This window comes from Cajanus cajan, chromosome 1 (genome assembly GCF_000230855.2).
Source record: "Cajanus cajan strain Asha chromosome 1, NIPB_CcT2T_4, whole genome shotgun sequence".
Lineage (NCBI taxonomy): Eukaryota > Viridiplantae > Streptophyta > Magnoliopsida > Fabales > Fabaceae > Cajanus > Cajanus cajan.
Window position 1 is genome coordinate 76,441,431 of NC_138517.1, and position 24,403 is coordinate 76,465,833.

General features: G+C 31.0%; 2 protein-coding genes across 2 annotated transcripts; one reads left to right on the top strand and one right to left on the bottom strand.

Moving 5' to 3' along the window:
• Positions 1 to 8,316: 8,316 nt before the first annotated feature.
• On the bottom strand, positions 8,317 to 10,098 carry LOC109803191 (translationally-controlled tumor protein homolog). Its single transcript, XM_020364646.3, has 5 exons — positions 9,941 to 10,098; positions 9,252 to 9,325; positions 8,954 to 9,079; positions 8,689 to 8,846; positions 8,317 to 8,560 (listed from the first exon to the last, which is right to left on the bottom strand). The coding sequence occupies exons 1-5, from the start codon at positions 9,966 to 9,968 to the stop codon at positions 8,443 to 8,445; spliced, it is 504 nt and encodes a 167-aa protein (XP_020220235.1). The 5' UTR covers positions 9,969 to 10,098; the 3' UTR covers positions 8,317 to 8,442.
• Positions 10,099 to 10,125: 27 nt separating this feature from the next.
• On the top strand, positions 10,126 to 17,945 carry LOC109803190 (binding protein). Its single transcript, XM_020364645.3, has 9 exons — positions 10,126 to 11,730; positions 13,008 to 13,748; positions 14,490 to 14,984; positions 15,087 to 15,178; positions 16,079 to 16,166; positions 16,286 to 16,400; positions 16,484 to 16,610; positions 16,694 to 16,868; positions 17,042 to 17,945. Exons 1-9 carry the CDS (start codon positions 10,267 to 10,269, stop codon positions 17,747 to 17,749), a joined length of 4,005 nt encoding a protein of 1,334 aa, XP_020220234.1. The 5' UTR covers positions 10,126 to 10,266; the 3' UTR covers positions 17,750 to 17,945.
• Positions 17,946 to 24,403: the final 6,458 nt, after the last annotated feature.

Sequence of the window (24,403 nt, forward strand, 5' to 3'; positions counted from 1 at the left end):
TGCCCTTCCCCTCTTCCTCTCTTTAATTTCACCACCTACATGCATAATTCGACATTATGAATCAAACAAACCGCACCGCAACCATCCCCTTTTTTTTTATTTATTTATTTATTACTAAAATAGTTACCTGAGTTTGGGTTCACGAGCTCACCAAGATTATGATAAATTTCCAACTCAAAACAATGCTTATTTAACTTCAAGTCATTAGTGATGCTTATATTTTTTAAGAATTAAAGTTTGATTTTGTTTTAGTATAAAATCGTGATTAAAAGTATATTTTTGTCTTAAATAAATTGATTAATTATAATAAATTATATGTTCTAATTATAAAAAAAAATACTTATAGAAGTTTATCGATTAATGAAGTCCTTGATCAATTAGAAGAAATTATATTTTCTAATTATAAAAAAAATACTTATAAAAGTTTACCAATTAATGGAGTCTTTAATATCAAAATATTAGTCCTTTTTATTATTTGTCCCAACTTTTTTATGGTGATTGATATTTTTTTTTTCTTAATAGAAGTGGGAGAAGACATTCTCATAAGTGGGAAAAAATACAACATATAATATAATATAATGATACTTCCATTTATTTATTTTTTTTAAAATCTACTTTATAATATTTTTTATCACATACTTTGTAATATGATATTGATTGTTATTGTTGAGAATTCATTCTTTTCAACAAACACGTTATATTAAGAACCGGTGACAATTGTTGTTAATATAGATAATGTTAATAACATTTTTTCTAACTTCCTCTTGTTAATATTTTATTTTTTATTATTTAAAAATTATAAATTTTGGTAAATTTTAAATTAAAAATACTCATTAAATGAGATGTGAGATCCACAAAAGCAAAAAAAAAAATATAGTTAATAATAAAAGGAGCATTACAAAAAGATAATTAAAAAAATGACGATTATATTCTTCTTATTAACATTTATCAATATAATACGTCATCAATTAGGTCATTAAAATATCTCTCATAAGTCATAATTAAAGTTTGAAGTAACAAAATTATATAAATAATTCCTAAAATATTAGAAGTGATGTTACATAATCTTAAAGTACTGAAAAAAAAAACCTATTAATTAATCCTCGGTACTAATAAAAAAATATCATAATAGAAATTATATTAATAGTTTTTGATAATATTTTAGCAACTATTTATATAAGTTTATTATTTTAAGAATTATTTAAAAATAGAGGGTAAAACATGATAAATAAATTGATGGTTTCCTATTTAACAAAGTGTTTTCATTAATAAAGATTTTCCCCAACATTGAAATAAAGCTTTGGCTCATTTTTATTTGTCTAATGGATATTTAAGTAGTGATCTAATTAGTTATCTTGATTGAGGCTAACATTAGGCAAGTGGTTTTTTCTGAGGATTAATTGCATATACATTGGACAAAAGTCGTTTGTCTTGCCGATGAAATTGTACTATTTTGTGTCTTATTATAAATTGAATAGTTTGGTAATCTTCGGATACAACAAAGATATTAAGTCCTGTAAAAGTACATACGGATGTCACATGATTTTTATGAGAGGAATAAACTCAAAACCTAATTTAAAGCAAAAACTACAATCCTGCTGCCAGGTGTTCTTTATATCTATTACGGATCCCAGTTATCTTTTTTTTTTTCATTTAAAATCTAATTAAAAATAATTCATCCCTTGAAAACAAATATATAAATTTATGGAATTTTAAGGGTGGTGATATGGTTGTCAAAATTGAATTTGAACTAAAAATTATCGAATTGATGAGTTTAAAGATATTGATCAGTTTAACTCGAATGTAAAATAATTTTTGAAAAAAGTTATGCCACTCTTAACATAATCGTTAGTATTTATATGATTCAATATACCTATGTGAATGACTAAATGAGTCAAAATGACAACAAAAAGACATTTTACATTAGATTTTTTTTTATCTAATTCGATTCATGGAAAGAGAAATAACAATCGTTTCTGACAAATGCATCATCTTCCATATGATTGAAAGTATGTAATGCGCAACAATAAATGGAAGAACATTGAATAAAGAAAAAATGATTAGACGTTACAATTCGAGTAGATTGATAAGTCAATGAAGATTCGCTTTAAAAGATTTATCCCTTTGATAAGACCCATGTTATTTAATAAGAACTAAGACAATAATTCTATCAAGAGATAATAATCTCATTCAATGACTTCCAAAAGTATTTACAAATGAGTGGCCAATAAAGTTTATTTATAATTAACCCACTTAAGAAGTGTATTAGACACACTACAACTCACTAAAATGTCCAAAAAGAAGTTTGGCAAACAAAACAAATTCAAACTAAAGTTGCAATCATGCCATTTTGCTCAATTATCGAATTCTCACTCAACTAAAATAGTCATATAGAGAATTTTTCACTCAATTGCGATCTAGTCGCTCAATGATATTGCACTATGAAGAAACTAAGAGCTAAACTCATTCAACTAAAAAATTCATAGAGAAAAATTATCACTTAGTTGTGATTTGGTCGCTCAACTAAAATTTAGCAACCAAATTATCTATATTTAATTGCGTCTCTATTTTCCTAATAGAATTTAATATTATTGAATTGATTCAAACATAAACTTAACTTAAGATTATTACAAGCACCATAGTGCTTAAAAGTTATTCTAAAAGTTGGCTCAATTTCTTCATTCAAAATAAATGGTTGAACCTCATTTTTTAGCCTTCCAAGGTCTTCAAAAGCAATGCAAAAATTATCCTAAGTTTCTTCCTTGGTTAGCAATTAAAGGATCATATCACATGATATGTGTTTCACATGATCTGGAGTATTAAATGACTAAACCTAAAATGTAGAGGTTGTTGAACCTCATTTTTTAGCCCTCTAAGATCCTCAAAAGCAATTCAAAAATTATCTTGAGTTTATTCCTTGGTTAGCCATTAAAGGATCATATCACATGATATGTGTTTCACATGATCTAAAGTGTTAAATGACTAAACCCAAAATGTAGAGGTTGTAAGCTTTTGTGGAGTGAGATTTGCATGTTTGTGTTGTGCTCATCAACATCAGATCTCATCGGGGTTCTGGTTGACATTCTTTGTTTTGGTCAGTGTCGAGGTCTATATTCTCACCCGGCTACTAAATGAAATTCTCTATTTTGGTTGGCATCGAGGTTGCTATTGTTTTTTGTTCTAATTTTAAGGTCTTTGTGGTGGTATCGTGATTCCGAAGTCCCCATGGTTTCAAGGTACTCATTAAAAGACATTAGTCTTTTTTTAAGAATAAACACTCAATTTAGTCCGTGAAAGATGGTGAAGGCGACCTATAGAAAGAACCTTAAATTATTACTATTAAAATATATTACACTAATATATTTTAATAATAATAATAATTTAATATTTATTATCATTTTCTTATTTTTCTTATCATTTTCATTAGCAAATTTATCTTATTTTTGTCATTTTATTAACAATTTAATAATATTATTTTGTAGTTTTTCAATTTTTTTTTCATTGAGCAAGAAGTATAATAGTCCAATAAAATATAAAAACAAAAAATAATTACCAAAAGAAACATCTCCTTTATATAATGGTGTAAATAATGATGTAGATATACTAGTACATTTACTTTTTGATAGAAGTATTAATTTTTTAATATTTTATAAAATAAATAATTTGAAAAAATATTTTAAAAATAACAATTAAAATGAGACTAATAGAGCAATAATGTTTTCTTTAATGTTTAGTAAGTTCTAAACCTTTGGATGAATCTATGATCATGTTGAAAGTTAAAAATTAATTCATCAAAATATTAAAAATTATTTAAAAAATTAAAATACATCTTAAACTCTAAACACTAAACCTTAAATAAAAAAAAACTAATCCACAGAGATAATTCTAAAGATGGAACTCTTCCACAAGAATCCATTAATAAGGAATACAACCCATTTACATATAAAGTTTAATACAACACTTGAAGGGTCCTCAACACAACAATGTGGTTATGCAACAAAAGCCAAGGCTGCATAATTGAAATGCAGAACCAAGATTTTTACCCGAAATGAGTTGCAAGCATTTATGAATAATTGTACAGGTTGGTGTTACCCAATGGGACATTTTAACCACTTGGATGGGAAAATACCCTTAAAAGCATTTCAAAATACGATAATTACCCATGCATTCATAGTGTACCACAAATGACGATGACAACAGTACGTTGCTAATAAATGTAATTAATGCTCTATTTTTTTGGTGGGTGGTCATGCTGTATTATCATTAAGACAGATAATTTTCTTACTCATTCATCCTCAAAAGGTGTAGGTAAGAAATCCATATAAAATACCCATGAAAGTTTTATTCGATGACGCACGTGTTATATCTCTTTTTTGCATAAAATGACAATCTGAGTTTTATTTATTTGTTTGTTTTTATAAATCTGTAACTATGGATAATATCCAAACCCGTCCCGATTTTGACAGGAATACCCAGTTTGACCGGGTACGGATAAAACTTGATATATTAAACCGGGTACGAGTATGTATATATACTTACCCATCCTGTACCCGTCCTCATACTTATTCTTATCTCCGGTTTAATTTCCACCTCCAATTTAATTGTGTTAAAAAATCTTAATACTATATTATGTGTAATTATTTATTATAATGTGAAATATTTATAATTATTTAATTATTAAGAAATAGATAAATAACCTAATTATAATTGTAATATATTAAAAAAAATAATTTAAAAATATTTATTTTTTTTGCAAAATAATAATAAAAATAATTTTTGACGAGTACGGGTACGTATATATCTGATACTTGACGGGGATAGAGATGGAGATGAAAATTATATACTCGACGGGTACAGGTACATGGATGAGTTTGAGTCGTAAGGACGGGACGAGTATCATAAAACCCATACCCGACCCACCTCGTTACCATCCCTATGTAAGACTTACTAAAAATTTATGATTTCAACAAAATAATAAATAAAAAATGTTAAAAAACATCGTTAATATTTCTCAAAATCAAATCAATTTTATAGTCATGTATTATCTGTATAAAACTTTTTATATTATCAACTAGTATAAAATTATTAATGTTTCGACTTTTAAAATAATTATTATAAAAATCAACAAAATTATTGTATGTAGTCATTTATGATTAAATTGCAACATAAAATTATTTTATTGAGATATACCTTTGACTAAAATCAAATATCTCACGACATGATTTTGGTTACATGATGATTATGGTCTCATGAGTTTCAAAGGGTGACAACCATTTCATTTTCTTGTTTTTATATTTAAAGAAAAAGGGCATCCTCTTGAATTATGGAAAACTTGTTGGCATAGCTTGTAGCTCACTTATTGTGTTATGAAAAGGTGTTTGCTTTTGCTTAAAGCATGAGAGGTTAAAGATGGAAGGATGAAGTAGGAACACAAATTTGAATTAAAGATGGAGCCATCACTATTTTCATTTAGCTGTCCTATCCTTTCTAAATGTACATCCAACACCCAACACCGCAATTTTCGACTATAGAAGAAGTTGGTGACATGCCACACGCTCCTTTCTCTTGCTTTTGTTTCAAACCACATTTTGTACCACGTTAATGAATCCACCAAAAAAGCTACTTAATAAAATTAGTTAATTTGAGTACAAGACAGCAAAATATCTCCTATTCTTTTACTTTATATGTGTGTGTGTATTTTTACTACTTTTAGATGCTATCAACAAAAGAATATGAATTTGAATTACCTATGATTTGATTGAGTTTGAATGTGGGTATAGTAACCACAAATAATAACAAAAAAAATATACGGGCCAATCAATTAGAAATTATTATCGATATAATGTTTGGTACTAAATTTATTTTTTGACAATTAGTAATTGAATAATTGTGTCAAAATTATTTATAGTCTCAGCCTATAAATTATTTGCTTTAGTAAAATCTTATATTATATATTTTACATGCATATCACTGTGGGAGTGCAGTGTGGTTTCGGAATATATAGATAACATTATTGATCCATAAGTAAAAATCTTCATATACTAATGGCGTGTTGAAAGGATGTATATGATTTTATAAAATCTTGCATCGTTGTTGTTCATTTACATATCAATTATCTTGGGTCATTGTAAAATACACACTATGTATCTCTATATATTGTAAAATTGAATCAACAATAAGCCTATTGAATTTGATTTATAAAAGTTAAACTCGATAAATAACTTGATTCCACTTGAGAAGTTTTGGAAGAAAAAAAATGATTATAACTTTTATGATGCGTTAAAAAATTCATTATAAATATTATTTATCCTTCTTCTACTAGTTAAAGAGAAAAATATAAATAATAAATTTTTTTATTTTGTTAAAAAAAGAAAATATTAATCTTGAGTGATAAAATTTCAAAAGTTTTCCTTTAATTCAAATTACAATCTCAACTTTCATTTTAACTTCATTTAAACAAAGGATATAACAATATGATAACAATAATTTTACTCCCATCCCTTGTTAACTAAATAAAGAAGCCCTAAAAAATGACACCGACTACGATGGAAGAGTAATCATATCTCCTATGGTGGAACAGTGAATCTGCACCTTTAGATATATTTATTTTTAATTTGATGGCTGGATTTTGTTTTAATTAATTTTTTCCCCTTATTTTATCTCGTTTTCTCGCAATTCCTCTCCATTTCTTTATCTATCATCTTTTTTTCACCCAACAAGTTGACCCTAAATCCATCTATTGCTTCACTCAAGTTTTTGGGTGAGCCTTGAGGTCGGAGCCCACTTATGTTCTTATGGGACATTCTAGGTCTACTAGGCTTTTAGATGGTCAAAACTCAAGAGCAAAAACTTACACTTAAAAAGGTGACTAATTCTAGCTCTAGGCTTTTTTTTCTTATTGTTTTAATTGTTAAATCCCCAATTTTGTTCATGTTTCTGGCATGAATCGAATGACGAATCATCCTTCTTTTTATTTTTTTATATAAAATAATATGGTTCAACTTAAAAATGTTGCTTTACTGATGTGAACGATTGCAAACATCTCACTAAAGGTGACCAATTAAGATAATATCTTTACCAATTAAGACAATATCTAAGTAAAGATGAATCATCAAATAGACAAAGATTATAGATCAACAAATATTCGATTCTTGCCCAAAAATTAAAAAACAAAGAGATCCTTTCCTTCCTTTCCCAGCTCCCCTTTCCATTACGATCAAATCGAACAAGAAAACTCCTTTCGTATCCCTTCACTCCTCTCATTTAATCATAAGGTAAAAAGCCTACAAATAAAATAAAACATTGGCTAGTGCTAAATTAATAATAAATCTTTTTAGAATAGTTCACCAGAAAACATTAATTGGAAAGAGTATGGTAACTTCCATTAAAAATATTATCTACTCGAGAAATGCCATCATTAAGCATCGTACTAATAAAAATAATTACACATCATAAAGTGGAAAAAAAACAACTTTAGCCAATTTAGGAAAGAAAAGGGAGTCTACATCATTTATTAAATCACCAAGTTCCGCCCCCACCAAAATAAAAAAAAAATTATTAATACCATATGATAATAACGCGGTACTAATTGGATTAATGGCGTGTTGAAAGATTTATAAGCTTATTATAATAGTAACCTTGTTAAAAACCATACAATGAATTGATAGTGTTCATAGACTAGTTTGATTCAAATTAAAAATAATCTAAAATTTGAACTAATAAATTTTAGTTAATTTAATTTACATATAATTTAGCAAAAAGAAATCAATCCAAATTAAACTAATCTCATAACAATTTTTGATTTAGTTCGAGTTAATCAACTTTTTTTTAAAAAAATATCAGTATATATTTTTAAAGTATAAGAAATAAATTGTTTTATCTCAAATTTAAATAAAAACCTAATATTAAAAAAGATGTGTATTAACATTCAAACATAAATTAAAAGCAATTTAAAAGTACGAAATTAAAACAATAAACAATAATCTAACATGTATAGATTGTCCGAGGCAATGAACACGTGTCGGCACGAAGGTGATTTTGCTTTTTTTTATAAAAAAAACCTATAATTACGTTATATTGTCGAACCCATCAGCAAATTGGAAAAGGTCTGAAATTCAATTAAAAATTCTGATCTCATTAAATTCCCAAATCCCAAGTCGTATAACTCTTATCGATAAGGGCACCAAGACAAATAAAAATATCTTTAGTACACAAACCCAAAAAGTCAACAAATGAAACAACTGGGAAGCCCTTCTAGCACGAGAAAATCATAAATTAATGAAATTCTAACCCATCGATGATTAAATTAGATGGGAATTATGAAGCACAAAACATCTCGCCATTAAATCAAAATACCAAGTCAAAGTTTCAAGTAACTTCTTGAGCACAGAACATAAAATTAAAACTAGAAAAACTGATAGATAGCTCAGTACACCACGTCACTCAGCACTTAACCTCCTTTAAGGCATGTGCAAAGTACAGAAATGTTGGATCAGCAGCACCGTCCTTGTAGTAGGCAAAGACCAAGCAACCATCATCATGCATGCTCTCACCAACAAAACTGCACATAAAGAACTCAATTCAATGGGTATTTATATTCTTAAGCACCAACAACAAATTTTACCAGCGTATGACACAAGAAGCCCCGAAAACAATGCAACAATCATGTGTAATAAAAGTGGCACTTACAATTGAAGATCCTTAATCTTAGAGAGCAAGAATTTGGTTGCTGCCTCAATGTTCTTCTTAAACAACTCCTGTTGCTCTCCTTCAAGCTTGGGGGTCAAATTCTTGATAAACCTCTTCATGAAGGTAATAAACTGCTTCTTATCGAAAGCAGGTTGCTCCTACAGAAATTAAGTAGCTATGTAATTATCATCTGAACTAGATTTAAGACAAAATAATTAAATAATGAGCACACCAAGGATATAAAGAGGCGTAAAGTTGTCCAAACCTGAAGTCTGAATGTATCAACAATGTCAACAACCTTCACAGACTGGTCATCAACACCCTCATCTTCCCCACCTTCAGCCGATGGGTTGGCTCCAATGTCTACATCAACTGCTCCTTTAACAACCCACTGCACACACAAAAGAAATAGTTCTAGCTTGTCAGCCATGCGTAACCAAACAACTTAAAAAAAAATGATTTAAAAAAAAAAAGCCTTATAGATAACTAAGTAGTGGTGCTAGGGATATTCCATTAATCACAAACAAACAAAAATTTAAATAAATTCACCATTTTCAACTAACCTTTCCCTCAACTTCCCACAATATTCCATTCTCAATCTCATTGTAACGGAAGGAGTCAGAGAGAAGCTCGTCACCTATACAAGGCAGCAATTATGGTCAGTGCCACTCCATGCACTCAACACTCAACACACTTCACAAAAAAAAATCCCAATATATTAAAATAAAAAGATAAAACAGTGAAGGGACAAAAAACATATATAAAAAAAAACCAAAGAATAGCACAAAACAAAACTCCATCATAGAGAGCATTTTATAAATCGCACACAAGAACGTAAAGCAGCAATTAACCTAGTTCCAAATAAGCCCTCAAAAGTCACACAATTCAAAACAACCAGAAACCATACAAACTCGATACTCACTATCGTCGAGGGAATTAAAAGGATCCCACCAATTCCACCAAATCAGAACGTTTCGTGTTAATCAAATCAACCAATCAATCAAAACAAGTAAAATCAATAACCTAACTATAATCAACCAGAAAAAAAAAAAAACAAATCAGATACACCTGCAACACACACAAGTCGGCCATAAATCAATTAAAATCGAATAAAAAAGAGCCAGATCCAAACATCGACAATAGCTCAATATTCCACAATGCAAACAGATCTAATAAAAACATCGAAATCAAAAGCGATAGCAACAGATCGAAAAAGCAATTAAAAACACGATGAAAGAACAGCTGAGCTTACCTGTAAGGAGATCCTGGTAAACCAACATGTTTGCAGCGTTCCTCTCCGATCGCTCCGAATATGAGGGTTTTTGCAGTGAAAAAGGTACGGAGCGACGCGAGAGTGAAGAGGGTCAGCAGAACAGCGTGCATCTCCTATTTATAGCCCAGGGTTTCTAGTTTCCTCCACTAAAAAACCCATTTCACTTAACTCCATTGGGCTTCATTTCGGCCCATAAAAAAGGCCCAATAATGAAAATTCCTCCTGAGCGGGAATTTGAAATTTCAATAGAGTAACGCGAGTGTGTGTGTAGTGTGTGTAGTGTGTGTGGTGTGAGAGGAAGGAGAATGGAAATGGAGGAAACAGTATCGCGCGTAGTCTCTGAGTTAGAGGAGCACCGTGGAAACCCTCAACCACCACCTCTCTCCGAACAAATCCTAACGGATCTTCAACTTCTCCTCCGGCACTCTCTCTCGGAGTCCCTATACGATGAACTCTCATCGAAAAACCTCTCTCCCTCCTCTCTCAACCCTCCCATCGCTTCCGCCATGGACTCTTCCCCACCGCACCACTCTCTCCTCGCTTCCGACGTCTTCCTCTCCCTCCTCCTCTCCCCAAACGCCCCCGTTTTCACCCTCTTCACCCCAATCTCCTTCCTCTCCTTCCTCCGCTCCCTGCGTCGCTCCTGCAAGGCCCACTCCCACTCCGGCCCGGCCCAACACGCCCCCCAGCCCCGCAAACGAAAGCGCGCGGGCCGGCCCCGCGCCAGGAATCCCCAAAACGACGACGATTCGCCCGACGCGGGCCCCCAACAGCACGACCCTGGGCTCCTCCTTCGCGTGCTGGAGAAGCTGGTTCGCGTCATGGACCTAATCCACCTCGATCGCTTCCCCGAGACTCTCAAGTCGTTGATCCAAACCGTGGCGGAAATCCCCGTGACGGCGCAAGACACGTGCGGGAGCGCGGCGCAGTATAGCAACCTGCTTGGACTCTGCTCGCGCGTTCTGAACGCGGTTCTCGAACCGGAGCACGGTGAGCCTTCCGACACTGCCGCGGAGGTGCTGAAGTCTCTGTGTTCGCTCGTTCTCATGGCGAAGTCGCAGGCGAGGACCTTCGCTCTTGGGTTCGTTACCAGCCTTGGTGGCAAGCGCGACGGGGTGAAGAAGGCGCTGGTTAATTTTCCGCGGTATTTGGCGGTGAAGGCGCCGGAGAAGGCCGAGCCGAGAGCTTTGGCGGTGGACTCCATCATGGAGGTTGTTAGAGTGGTGGAGGATGAGGAGCAAATCGCGTTCGTGAAGTACGTGGTGCAGATGGCTCAGGGGAAGTCGAGTCTTCGGCTTTTGGCGGTTGATTTGATTTTGAATTTGGTGATGTCGTTGAAGAATCCGTTGGGCGTGGAATCGTTGGATTCGGAGAGTGGTTTGAGTGAGGTGTGGGGAGTGTGGTGCTTGGAGGCGTTGGTGAAGCGGTGTTCGGATGTGAGTGGTGCGATTAGGGCGCGGGCTTTGTCGACTTTGGCGCAGCTTGTGGGGTTCCTTGGTCGTGGTGAGAGGACTAGTGTGGTTTTGAGGGAGTTTATGGGGTTTGGAAAGGGTGGTGATGGGAATGTTGAAGGTGGGATGAATGATATGCTGAGGAAGAGGTGTATGGATGATAAGGCTGCTGTAAGGAAAGCCGCATTGCTTCTGGTTACTAACTTGACTTCTCTTCTTGGAGGGGCGATTGATGAAGTGGTGCTCAAGACTATGGGCCTCGCTTGTTCTGATCCACTCATCAGCATGCGGAAAGCGGCAATTGCAGCTCTATCAGAGGTAGTTTATTTACTTCTTATCTATAATATATAACATTAGATAAAGAGAAATATCTGATTTTGGTTTCCACAACTTTTAACTTATAACTATTTTGCTGTATGAGACAGAAATGTGAAACTTAGTGACTTAACATTCATATTTAAGAAGTGATGACGAGGTGAAGGTTTTGTTTTGCATGAGTAGTTACAGGAGAATCTTTTGTCAAGTGAACTGTAGGGTTTATTTAGGTTTATTGTGTTGTTGACATCTAGCTTTCCTGGAAATAGATTTGAATAGAAAGATTACAATGCAGGAATTTTTCTTCAGCACATTGCCCTTCTGTTGGGCAGCTTTTATATGTAGTGTTCTCTACTTAGGATTCTTTTGTTTAGAGGAGGGGATGTAAGGGGTTAGAAATTCTGTTTAGTTAAGATGCAGAAAGGGAAGAGAATTTAATGAAGGGAAGGAGGGATAACCCTTTTCTTGTTTGGTTCATAAGATGAGAGTAGAGATTTTTAAAACTAATTTAACTACTTACCTTTATAATTTTGAATTCAAAATATAAGTAAGGATATTGTAGACATTATACACAAAATGTTTTAAATTCCTTTTCCTCCTCTTCAAATCTCCCAATATTGGAGGGATGACAAAATTAGACGAGGAGGAGTTTGCTCCCCTCCATTTCCCTTCGTCTTTCCTCCACTCCAACCTAATAATACCAAATGTTATTAGCTGTTTCTGCCTTCGGGTTGCAAGATACTATTGAGTTACACTTTTGCTTATGCAAAAATATAGTTATATTTTAGGTGAAACAATAACATAGATGGAATCCATATAGAGAGCACAACGTAATATCAATTTGTTGTGAAAATTTTGTTCCATATGATTAAATAAATACTCAGACTATATTTTTCTGTATGAAGTACTTTATGTTAAATAGTGCAATGTTGCTTTAAAACGATACTTTGTTTGGCATTCTTTTGATATTTGATTAGCTTGCCCAGTGTTTATCAGGTTCTGCCTGAGATGATGGTAGAATTTGATTATTGGCATGTTTTTTATACAATCTAGAAGATCTTCTTAGAACTTCTATATCGTAGATAAAGAGTATTTTCAAATAAAGAAATTCTTAAAAGCCTTTGTAAACTTTTATCCAAATATACTCTATTTCTATGATCTTTCCAAACATAAGTTACGAATCTCATTGGTTCCCTAAAATGTCTTCTCTTTTTCTTGGTTCCTTTTTACGAATAAGTAATAACAGATAAGTAATTTATGAAATCTATAACTAAATGCAGGCTTTCAGAACATTTTCTTCTGAAACAGTAATAACTGAGTGGCTACATTCGGTTCCACGTCTAATAATTGACAATGAATCAAGCATCCAAGAAGAATGTGAGAACATGTTTCAAGAACTTGTTTTGGACCGGATATCTATAGCTGCATCTGCTACCTCTTCATATAGTGAATTTTCCTCTAATAGAAAGATGAAAGGAAAAGGTATAGACAATGAGATGGAGATGCTTTTTCCTAACGGAATTTTGTATCTTCTGAGAGAAATTTGCAATGGAGAGGTGAGCCCTTGGGTGAAGAAAATTTGCACAAATTTGGGCAAAAAGAAGCGGATGAATCACAAAATTGTTAGTGCACTTCAAAATATAATCGGGGCATCGGAGTCTATCTGGCTGAGACACTCCATGCCTATAGAAAAGTGGACTGCTCCACCAGGTGCTTGGTTTCTTTTGTCAGAGGTGTCAACATTCCTTTCAAAAGCTATAGACTGGGAGTTTCTTCATCATCATTGGCAGCTTCTTGACAAACATGAAGTGGAGGGTGAGTTCAAAAGCCCATTTGTACAAAAGAATGCCTTTGCAGAGGAAGAAAGCATTGAATGCAATTCTGTTGCCTGGGCAAGTGACCGAGTTTTCCTCTTGCAAACGATTTCTAATGTTTCTGTTGAGCTGCCCCCTGAACCTGCAGCTGATTTGGCTCATAACTTGCTCAAACGGGTAGAACAATTCAACATGCATTCGACCGAGGTAATCACTGCACGGTATTGTTGATCAAATTCCTTACTGGCTCCTACGACTATTACTTCTGTTAGCATTCTTCAGTCTATCTGGATGGTATGAATGTGTGATATTCCATCATTGTTAAACATGACTTTATTTGTTCACCAGGTTTAGAATTTCATATTTCATAATGCATTTTCTGGGATGCTTCTTTTTCTTGACTATCATCTTTTCCATTACGTATTGTAATTTCTTAACTCATCTAGATCAAATATTTTGGTATCAAAATGATGCCAATTTCTTGTGGACTGGAATCGACTGAAGGTTGCCTTAAATTAAACTTCTGTGTGGTCTTTTAAGTTATATAAGAGTCTCTCTTAGTTCTTTTCCATCTGAATCTTGAGCATTTATCTTGTTTACGCTACTGCCCCCACAATGAAGAAAACTGGACACTCTTTATACAGCATTATTCAATAAACAAATATTAGTTCGATGATCATCTTAGTTTCTTAAGCAATTAGCCAAGCTGTCTATACTTATATATCAGTGTTATCATACTAGATACGTTATAATAGTTAACGTAACAATTTGTCTTCATAGAAAAATGGTAGCCAGTTATAAAGTTAATAAATCTGGACAGAAATCATAATGGACAAGTTAAACTGGGAAGTATAGAGGTAGAAGTGTAGAACTGATTGACAATGGCTGAGAACATTATACATAGACTTGAAAAATATACCATATTGAATTGTTACTATTGTTTGATAGGTTGACGCTCATTTAAAAGCACTAAAAACATTGTGCAAGCGGAAAGCTTCAAATCTCGAACAGGCAGAAGCATTAGTCTTGAAATGGGTCCAACAAGTTCTCTCCAGGGCTTCTGATATAATAGAAAAGTTCATTTCAGAGAATTCAGAGCAAAATGCACAAGGTAGCTTCTTCACTCCTCCTAGAAGTGGGACTAGGAAAGGCAAGAAATCGGCAGCAATGTCCAAGTCATTGTCTAAAGCAGTTACAGCGATTTATACTGTCGGGACTTTAGTTATTGTTTGCCCATCTGCTGATATGAGCAATATAGTTCCTCTATTGCATACTATCATCACTTCTGGGAGTTCTGGTCCCAAATTAAATAAACTACCTGGCCCTGCAACTTCTTTGCAACAGGAAGCTCCTTCTTTTTATATTCAAGGGTGGCTTGCCATGGGCAAGCTTTGCCTAGCTGATGGGAAGCTAGCTAAGAATTATATTCCTCTGTTTGTACAGGTTGGACCTGAGACTTTGACTGTTTATGATATTCCTCATGGGCTGTTACATGTTTCCTCAGTTCCTAATCAAAATATATTCTGTTTCAAAATACATATACAGGAGCTTGAAAAGAGCGAATCCGCAGCTCTTCGCAATAACATTGTGGTCATGATGGCAGATTTTTGTGTCCGCTACACTGCTCTTGTTGACTGGTAAGCCTTGTTATTACTTCATTTAAGTTTATTTGAATTTGAAGAGATATATTATTGTAAGGAAGACATGTACCATGGTAGCAGATTGTATTTATACAATATAACTATAAGATTTAATTATCCTTTGAGTCCCTATATTTTTGTAAACTTTATTTTTTAGTCTCTATAGTTTCATAAACTTACCTTTTAGACCTTATAGTTTAAAATTTTATATTTTAATCCCTATACATATTATTTTTGTTCCTTTTTAGTCTTTGTCATATGTTTCTATTGGGACTAAAGGGAAACAAAAACAAATATTCCATTTTAGTCCTTATACATACTCCCTTCGTCTAACAATGACTATAGTTTTAACATTTGATAAATGTCCCAAAATGAATAATGTCCTCACTTTTCAATGTAATATTAAATTATTATTTTTTTAATTTTCCCTTTCATAAGTTATTAAACTACCACAATAAAAAATAATACATTTATTAAGAGGGTGGACTATTTTAGTTAATCATACGAAAAGTGATACATTTGTTATTATCCTTAATCTTTGTGTAGAAACTTTAAAACGTAGTCATCGTGAAACAGAATGAGAATCCTGTTTGTTCCTTTTTATTTCTATTGGAACTAAAAGATAAAGTTTATGAAAATATAAAGAAAAAGAAATATAAACTGTATGTATTAGGACTAGATTGAAATATTTTTAATTATAGAAACAAAAAGGTAAGGTTCATGAAGCTATAAGGACTAAAAGGGTAATTTAATCTAAATATAAATAGAAATGGAGGTCTAGTTTTTGTTCTGTGCTGTGGAAGGGAGTCCTATCTTTACAATATGCAAAACATATAATTGAACAACGTCAAGTAAATATCTGTGCTATCCTAACTTAATTTTCCTGGAAGTTATCAGTTACATTGCGAAGATCACAAGGTGTCTGTTAGATCCTTGTGAACTTGTGAGAAGGCAAACTTTCATATTGCTATCCAGATTGTTGCAGGTACTTTTTTTTCATTGCTTCTAAATCAACTGATTCTGTTTTACAGCTTATTTTCATCTATCTCTTTTAAAAGGGGAAGGGGGATATCATTTGCTAAAATAAAATGTTATTTATTGTAGAGGGACTACGTGAAATGGAGAGGAGTGCTATTTCTACGGTTCCTTTTGTCACTTGTTGACGAATCAGAAAAGATTAGGCAGCTTGCAGATTTTCTCTTTGGAAATATTTTGAAAGGTCAGAAGCTAAACCTTGCAGTTATATCAATTTAATGTTTTTGTCATTGGACTTTTAACTAACTATTGTGCTTTTGACACCAGTCAAGTCCCCCCTTTTAGCATATAATAGTTTTGTTGAGGCTGTTTTTGTTCTGAATAACTGTCATGTCCATAATGGACATCGTGAGTCCCAGGGGTCACAAACGGAAAGGCAACTTTTTTCTGTCAGGTAACGGGATCCCAAATTAGCAATTGCTAAGGTTATTCATTTGAGATATCGTGCAGATACCAATTCTGTGTTGTTCTTTGCAGGGGTACTGATGAAAAGTCAAGGTCTAAAAGAATGCACATTTATATTTCTTTACTAAAACAAATGGCTCCAGAGCATCTTCTAGCAACCTTTGCCAAGTTATGTGCGGAAATTCTAGCTGCAGCTTCTGATGGTTTGCTAAATATAGAAGATGCAACTGGACAGTCTGTTCTTCAGGTATTAATCTGAACCATCCATGGTCACCATGTTGTCATTACTTCACAGCATATATATGTTTGCAATTGGTAATGCAAACATATTGCAATATGAAATGAGACAGCAATGCTTTTACTTTTGTCTTATTTCGTGTGGAATTTATGTTCAAAATATAACATTAGTTGTGGGATCAGGATGCTTTTCAAATTCTGGGCTGTAAAGAGATACGCATCCCATCCACTCGTGCATCATCTGATTCAGCAGATGTTGAGGAAGAAGGGGGAGAAAATGGATCTGCAGCTAGAGGAAAGGCTATAACTCAGGCTGTCAAGAAGGGCCTTATCCAAAATACAGTCCCCATCTTCATCGAGTTGAAACGTCTATTGGAAACCAAGAATAGTCCCCTCATAGGTTCTCTCATGGAGTGCCTCCGCGTCATTCTAAAGGACTACAAGAATGAGATTGATGACATATTGGTTGCTGATAAGCAACTGCAGAAAGAGCTTATTTATGATATTCAAAAGTATGAGGCAGCTAAAGCCAAAGCTACAGTTGCTGAGGCTGAGGGCACCAAGCCAAAATCAGGTTCAAATCAATCACCTGATGTTTCTAAGAACCTGACCAAGACACAAGGACAAACAGTTGGACAAAGTAAGAACAATAACAAGCTTCCAAGTGATTCAAGAGTTGCTTCAGCAATGGCAGATGCAGCAGCTGCAGCGACAGCTCGTTCTGTGCTTAGGGAAATAAACAAGGGGACGGGTACACCAACACTTGGCTCTCTGAATGTTCCTAAAGTCAAGTCTTGTACTGGTACGGGCAATTCCAAGCATGTTAAGCGTGTGGATGTCATACAATCTGTAATGAAAAGACAGTCTTTCGATTCTGATGAAGAGAACTAACATCAAAATGTATTTTGAATTTTAGATTTCCTTCTATTGTATATTTTTGGTTTAATGAGATTTGTAAAGGTAAAGTGATTTCTTTAGTCATATTTTATACCCAAGTTAGGAATCAAACTCCAATCTTTTTAGTATATATATCTTGTGATATTTTATGAGGTTAATTTATTTATGAGATTAACATTTGAAATCAAAACCTATCTTAAAACTGTTTTTTATTTATTACCATTTTAAGGATGGATTAATTTAGGTTTAATAAGATTTAATTATCTTGTGGTTTTAATTACATTTTAAATTATCAATGTTTTTAAATTAATTGATTTTAATATTGTGATTAATTACATTCAGATGTATTGTGCATTGCACTCTCCTTTACTTTCTCTTTCTCTCGTCTTCCTTTCTCTATTTTCTTTTCACTGGGCAGCTTAGTGACTTTCCAATTTTGCATCCTAAATCAAAGTATTAGGATGTTTCTTTTGTATCTTAGAACTTGTGTGTTTGATAAGTGCGGATAAATTCTATAGCACAGTATTATTTTATATTTTAACATACATGGACAACACTTTCCTCTATGTAGCATTGGAGCCTGAAGGACCGGTCTTTTCAGGCAATATGTTAATGTAAATATAATAGCATATGCCTAGTGGTTATGTTCAAATGGAGTTCAAAAATCTAGTTGGCCTAGGAATTTGCCTGCACTTCACTTTGAAAAGCTACAAAACTCTGGAGCAGTAAGCCTGGAGATAACTTAACTCTTGTCTATCCTCCATATTTTAGTGAAGGATACGCCTCATCCAAGCAATTTTCTGTTGTCATAATTGATTTAGTCTCTTTTATGAATTGAAATTTGTTTCATATTATTTTTACTGTTTTCTGTTGTCTCCTGACTCTGTTGAACTTAAAAAGCAGTTTAATACAACCTCTTTCATGTGATATTACTGCTTGATAAAATTATAAGCAGCATGAGAGAAATTTTTTAGGTATGAGATGAGATTGAAGAGTTGGCATCAGTGCTTCCTACAATCCTATCCCAGACTCAGACTATACTTGTTGACATTACTATTCTGTCCACCAATTATTTAAAACTCTAATAAGGTTACACCCAGTGAAAGTGGTCATTTAATTTAGCGCTAAAGAAAGGACTTCATTTGACAATCTATTAGTTAAAGTGCACTAGTCAATTTTATTTTTATATTTACATGTTTGAGTTACATGTTTGAGATATAATATTCAGAGTATTCTTTTTTAATATAGAAAGAATAAAATGAGATATTATTATGTAACCTTCAAATCATTAGTTACTCATTTTTACAACATTATAATATAGTTCTTGCATTTGGGAATGAAAATTAGTCCTCCCCTCTCATACCTTTCTATCCTAATAACTCCCCTGGTTTTATACAATTTAGCTCTAATAAGCTCCCTGTCATACCTTGTTATCAAACATTATATTGTTTTTATAATTATACTTATTGTATAAAAAATATACTAAATAATTAATTTACTAAAAACTTATTTTTATTAAGTAAATTTATTATTTATTAATTTTAAACTATATTAACATTAAATAACGAATTTTAAAAAGCAATTAACTTAAACTGTAATATTATATATAATATAATGCTCAAGTTATAATTAGAAAAATTAAGTGATTTACTGATTTAAATGTTAAGCTCATAAGAGTCACTTTTTATCTTTTTCTAGATAATTCTTATATTTATTTATCATGTCAGTTTTAGATTACTGATCCGTGATCCTTATTATCACTGGAGTGTCATCCTGAATTAATCAAAAACATCCTTTGTCAATTGAATAGGTGCAATTTTTTTACGAAACCTTGTATATTTTTCTTAGCACTAATCAAAATCATCCTGAACCAGTTGATTAGGTACAATTTTTTTCATTTAGGTACTGTCATTCTTGAGTAAAAACCAAGAAAATAGGACATTTACAATTGATTTCCAAAAGATTATAAGTATTCTAAAAATATAATAAATACACTTAACTTTTTTTTTTAACACAGTTTCAAAATAATATATATATATATATATATATATATATATTACAAGTATCAGCTGAAAGAAAGAAAAAAATACTAAAACCACAATCACTGTTGTTTTTGCAATTTTGCAAGTGTTCTTCAAAATTTTGCAATTACACATAAACAACATTCCAGCAGTGAATTAAATATTTTGTCCAAGTACACTTCAATTATCTCTCCAATCAACCGACATAAAGATTGTGTGAGTCTATGGTCCAGTGTACCAACAACATTTGTACATAATGATGATGTCTTCCTGAAATTAACATTCAATAGGGGTAATCAATAGAATGCTAACAAAAATTATCAATAATCCACGACACATGCACACAAGCTGAACAGCACTTAGGACCACAGATAACAAAACAGGATCATCAAACAACACCATGCAAGGGTAAACCAACCAATCAAACCAATCACAAACACCCAAGTACACAAAAATACAAAGTAATCCATACTCATTTGTAGCTCTCAACTCGAACCCACAAAAGCATCTATAAATTTTGGATTTGGATTCTCTCCAATGATATTTCTGTAAGTAAAAAAATAATTAAATTAAAAAAAAAGTTTTGATTTGAGAGAATCCATTCCCCCATTTTCATTAAGGTGATAATGGTACCACAAAGATAAAAAAAAATTAAAAAAAAATGCAACCTATCATAGTCATACTCTCAATAGGTGAAAAATAATATAAAAGAAAATATGTGGACTAAGATTTGTCTTCTTTTTTCTTTTTGTGGTTGAAATCTTGTTTGATTAAAAAAATGAAAAATTGTTTAACAAAAGAAGAGATACGAAAAAGAGAAATTTTAATAGAAGGTAGAGAACAATTATTTTTGTTTTGCTAGATAAGGTTTTAAAAAAAAAATTTATTTTATAGATTTGATTTACATAATTTTCTAAATTTAATAACTAAGATTAATTTATACTTGTAGGAGGTGATTTTTATTCATCAAGAAAAATGTTTGTAATATTTTTGAAAAACTAATTTATGTCTCCATTTTTGTAATTTGAATTTAAAAAGTAAGTCTAATTTCCTCAACATTATTGAAATAAAGTTAAAATTAGATGAGAGAAAGAATTTCTCCTTGAACCGAATTAAAAAAAATTATTTAAAAATTTTCTCTTTTGTATTATATTTATTTCTAACCAGACCCTGTATTAATAAATAACACACAAAAATTGATTACATTTTTAATACGATCGAATTTTCCTTTTCCTTTATCAAATCAGAGATGTGGGGTCTATAGATTTTTTTTATAGGAGGAAAGAAATATAAGAAAAAAAGAGGAAAAAAATGGTATAAATTGAAATTATTTAATAAAAATAAGGTAGAAAATAAATGAAAAGAAGACAAAAATTTTAATTGATTTATATTAAATTAAATAAAAGGATAAAATTAATATTATAAATTAAATTATCTAAGAACAAAACTTGATTACAGTTTTTTAGGTGTAGTTAGTATCATTTTTCAATCAGAGATTAAATTTTATCTTGATAATATGTGTATTAATGAGACATGTATTAAATATACTTATATAATACTAAAATAAAACTCTAACTTTAATTGAAAAATAACACCGATTATATTTAAAGAATTATATTTAAGATTTTTTCATTGCTCAATTACTCTTCAATAAAGTTATAAAAAAAACATGTTTAGAAGAACAAAAATGTAAAAGAGGTTAAGTTCATCCAATTAAGAAATATATGAAACTAATCAAATCTCTCACACACACTTCTATTTAATTTCACTACATCAAACACACTCAAAATATTAACTCATTATCACTTACACACACTTCTATTTAATTTCACTACATCAAATACACTCAAAATATTAACTCATTATCACTTGTATCATCTTCTCTCTCCCTCCTTCCATCTTCCACTACATAAAATAAGGGCTAAGAATTTTCTTTTTTGTAATGTAAAATCATGACAAAATACAATGATTTATTTTGGTTTCACCTTGAATTAGATGATAACTCATGAATGTGTGAAGAAATTTAATAAGGAATGTCAAATATGCCTAGGTGTTTCGTTATATGTCTATTTTAGTAGGTATTGTAACATTTTTAATGTTAGAAAAAAAATGTCAAATAGCCCTTTTAGTTCATATAGTTTTATTTTAATTCTTGTAGAGTTTTTAGTTTAAAATATTTCTATTTAGTTCTTAATTATACATATTTTTCTTTTAGTTTTTGTTGTTTATTTCTCATTAATTTCATTTCTGTTGCATTGATGTGATGAAAATCACTTCAAAGTAACTTTTTTATGTGATAATAATTTATTATACGAATTTTTAAAGATTACCAAAATGTATCTCAGTCCACATAATCAATTGTGCTCATCACGTAATTGATTATATTGACAAGACAAATACTTGAAGTAATGGAAATCATGTTATAATTGATTATAGACTTGCTATAATCAATTATGATTTCTTACAATATCATGTAAAAGTCTTTAAAAATCAAAAATTGACTTCCATAATCAATTATGTAGTTGTCATCATCGATTATGATTTTCATAATATCACATGAAAACTTGATTGTACATCCATGTGAATATATCATATGGACACAATGATAATTAGTCACAATTTATCCTCAAATCCTCTTACTTCAATAGATGATGAGAAAGTCACAAGACTGACATATATATACATATATATATATATATATATATTTTTTTTTTTTTTCCCTCTCTTCTTTTGTTTTTCATTGCACTAAACATAACAAATGCTCTCTATTCCTTATACTTTTACATAGATCCCCCTCTCCTTCATGCAATTATGTTACACCAAACAAAATATAATCACATTTAAAAGCTCTTCACCCCTCTCAATGATGTATGTTTTGTAAGAATCTAACTTAAATCATTTCCTTAAACTAAACATGTGTTGTTAATTAAGTTATACTCATGGATTATGAATGTATGATCTCTTTACTATTATTTTCATCAAAATATATCTATTATGAATCATATTAATTTTATAAAATATAATATTTATATTATTTTGATGTTATTTTCTTTTTTTTAATTAAAATTAAATATAAGTTATTTTTTCTTATGTCTTTTCAAACAAATAATAAAACTTCTCAAATAATGTACTATATATATATATTATAAAATCATATTAATGAACTAATTACAAAAAATATAATAAAAATGTACTTTTTTATTTATTTTTTTTATATAAGAAACAAATGGTTAATTCATCAAGACTATTAAATATAATTAAATTTTAATAAATAATGTCAAAAAAATAAATTTTATTGTAGTAATACCCATGAAATAAATTTTTTTAATAGTAATTATACTTAATGATACCATTAAAATTTGTGGTGAACCTAAATTATAATGAAGGTGTACAAATATATCACTTTTAGAAAATTATAAATAAATACGCTTACATCATTTGTATTTAGGGGGGTGTATTAGTTTAGGATTTCGTAGGATTTTAAAAGACTTTTTTTTGAGTAAAAAAGTCCATTGGTATTCAATCAGGATTTTATGTCACTTAAAAACAATCCAGTGGTATTCAATATGGATTTTCAAGATTTTTTAAAGAGTCATTAAAATCCATTGGTATTCATTTGAGATTTTTTACAACTTAAAAACAATCCATTGGTATTTAAAAATATAAGGATTTTAAAGGATTGTTGTGTGAGAAGGATTTTGAAGGACTTTCTAGTGTTATCTATAAATACAAGATTCATAAAACAATCTCATCCAAACCCAACGGATTTTGAAAGATTGTTTGAAGTGATTTTTCAAGTGTTTCAATAATTTTGAAGTGAGTTTTTCATCTTTTTTTTCTATGCTCCTGTCTTCTCCATTTTTTCTTTACTAATAATACTACATTATTGTTCATTGCTCATATATAATATTGTAGTACTGTTTTCATCCCATTCTCCTATTTTGTGAAACTCTGATATGTAAATGATAGTGTCATTGACTTGCTCTATTTTTTTGTTCGTTCTCTTTAATTGACTTGCTTTATTTTATTCTATGTAGTTGAATTTGTTCCTTTATATAACAAAAAAAAATGCTTGAAATTTTAACTTTTAAGTGGTAATTTTTTTATAACACACGTCAAGAAAAGAAAAAGGTGAAAGATGAAATTGATATCATAATCTCTAAATATATATATATATATATATATATATATATATATATATATATATATAAGATGAATTTGTTAGGGTTTCTGTGAGTAGAATGAGATGAAAATGGATCTTAGTTGGGGGAAGAACCCTCTCGGCATAAAAACTGCGAATTCTCTCATTCCCTTGAATTTGTTACTCTTATCCCTCCTTTTATGACTCAATAATTATTTTATTTTTTTTACTATGAATTTTTCTTTTTCTTTTTATATCGTGAAATTAAGATTTTTTTATATTTTTAAAAAAGAAAATTAACATAAGACATTGCGGTATATAATTTTTTAGGGTTTATGATTTATGCCTTCATTAGCTTATTTTTTTAAAAATGAAATATTGTTAAAATATTTGTTAGAATAATTTACATTTATAAATATCGTTAAAAATTATCATATAATATATAACTAAAATAATATATATATATATATATATATATATATATTC

Coding starts and splice junctions, on each gene's coding strand:
- LOC109803191 (XM_020364646.3), bottom strand. CDS start 9,968: ATGTTGGTTTACCAGGATCTCCTTACAG. Junction 8,847..8,953: donor TTGATACATTCAGACTTCAG/GTTTGGACAACT, acceptor TAATTTCTGTAG/GAGCAACCTGCTTTCGATAA. Junction 8,561..8,688: donor AAGATTAAGGATCTTCAATT/GTAAGTGCCACT, acceptor CTTTATGTGCAG/TTTTGTTGGTGAGAGCATGC.
- LOC109803190 (XM_020364645.3), top strand. CDS start 10,267: ATGGAAATGGAGGAAACAGTATCGCGCGTAGTCTCTGAGTTAGAGGAG. Junction 11,731..13,007: donor CAATTGCAGCTCTATCAGAG/GTAGTTTATTTA, acceptor AACTAAATGCAG/GCTTTCAGAACATTTTCTTC. Junction 14,985..15,086: donor ATATTCCTCTGTTTGTACAG/GTTGGACCTGAG, acceptor ATACATATACAG/GAGCTTGAAAAGAGCGAATC.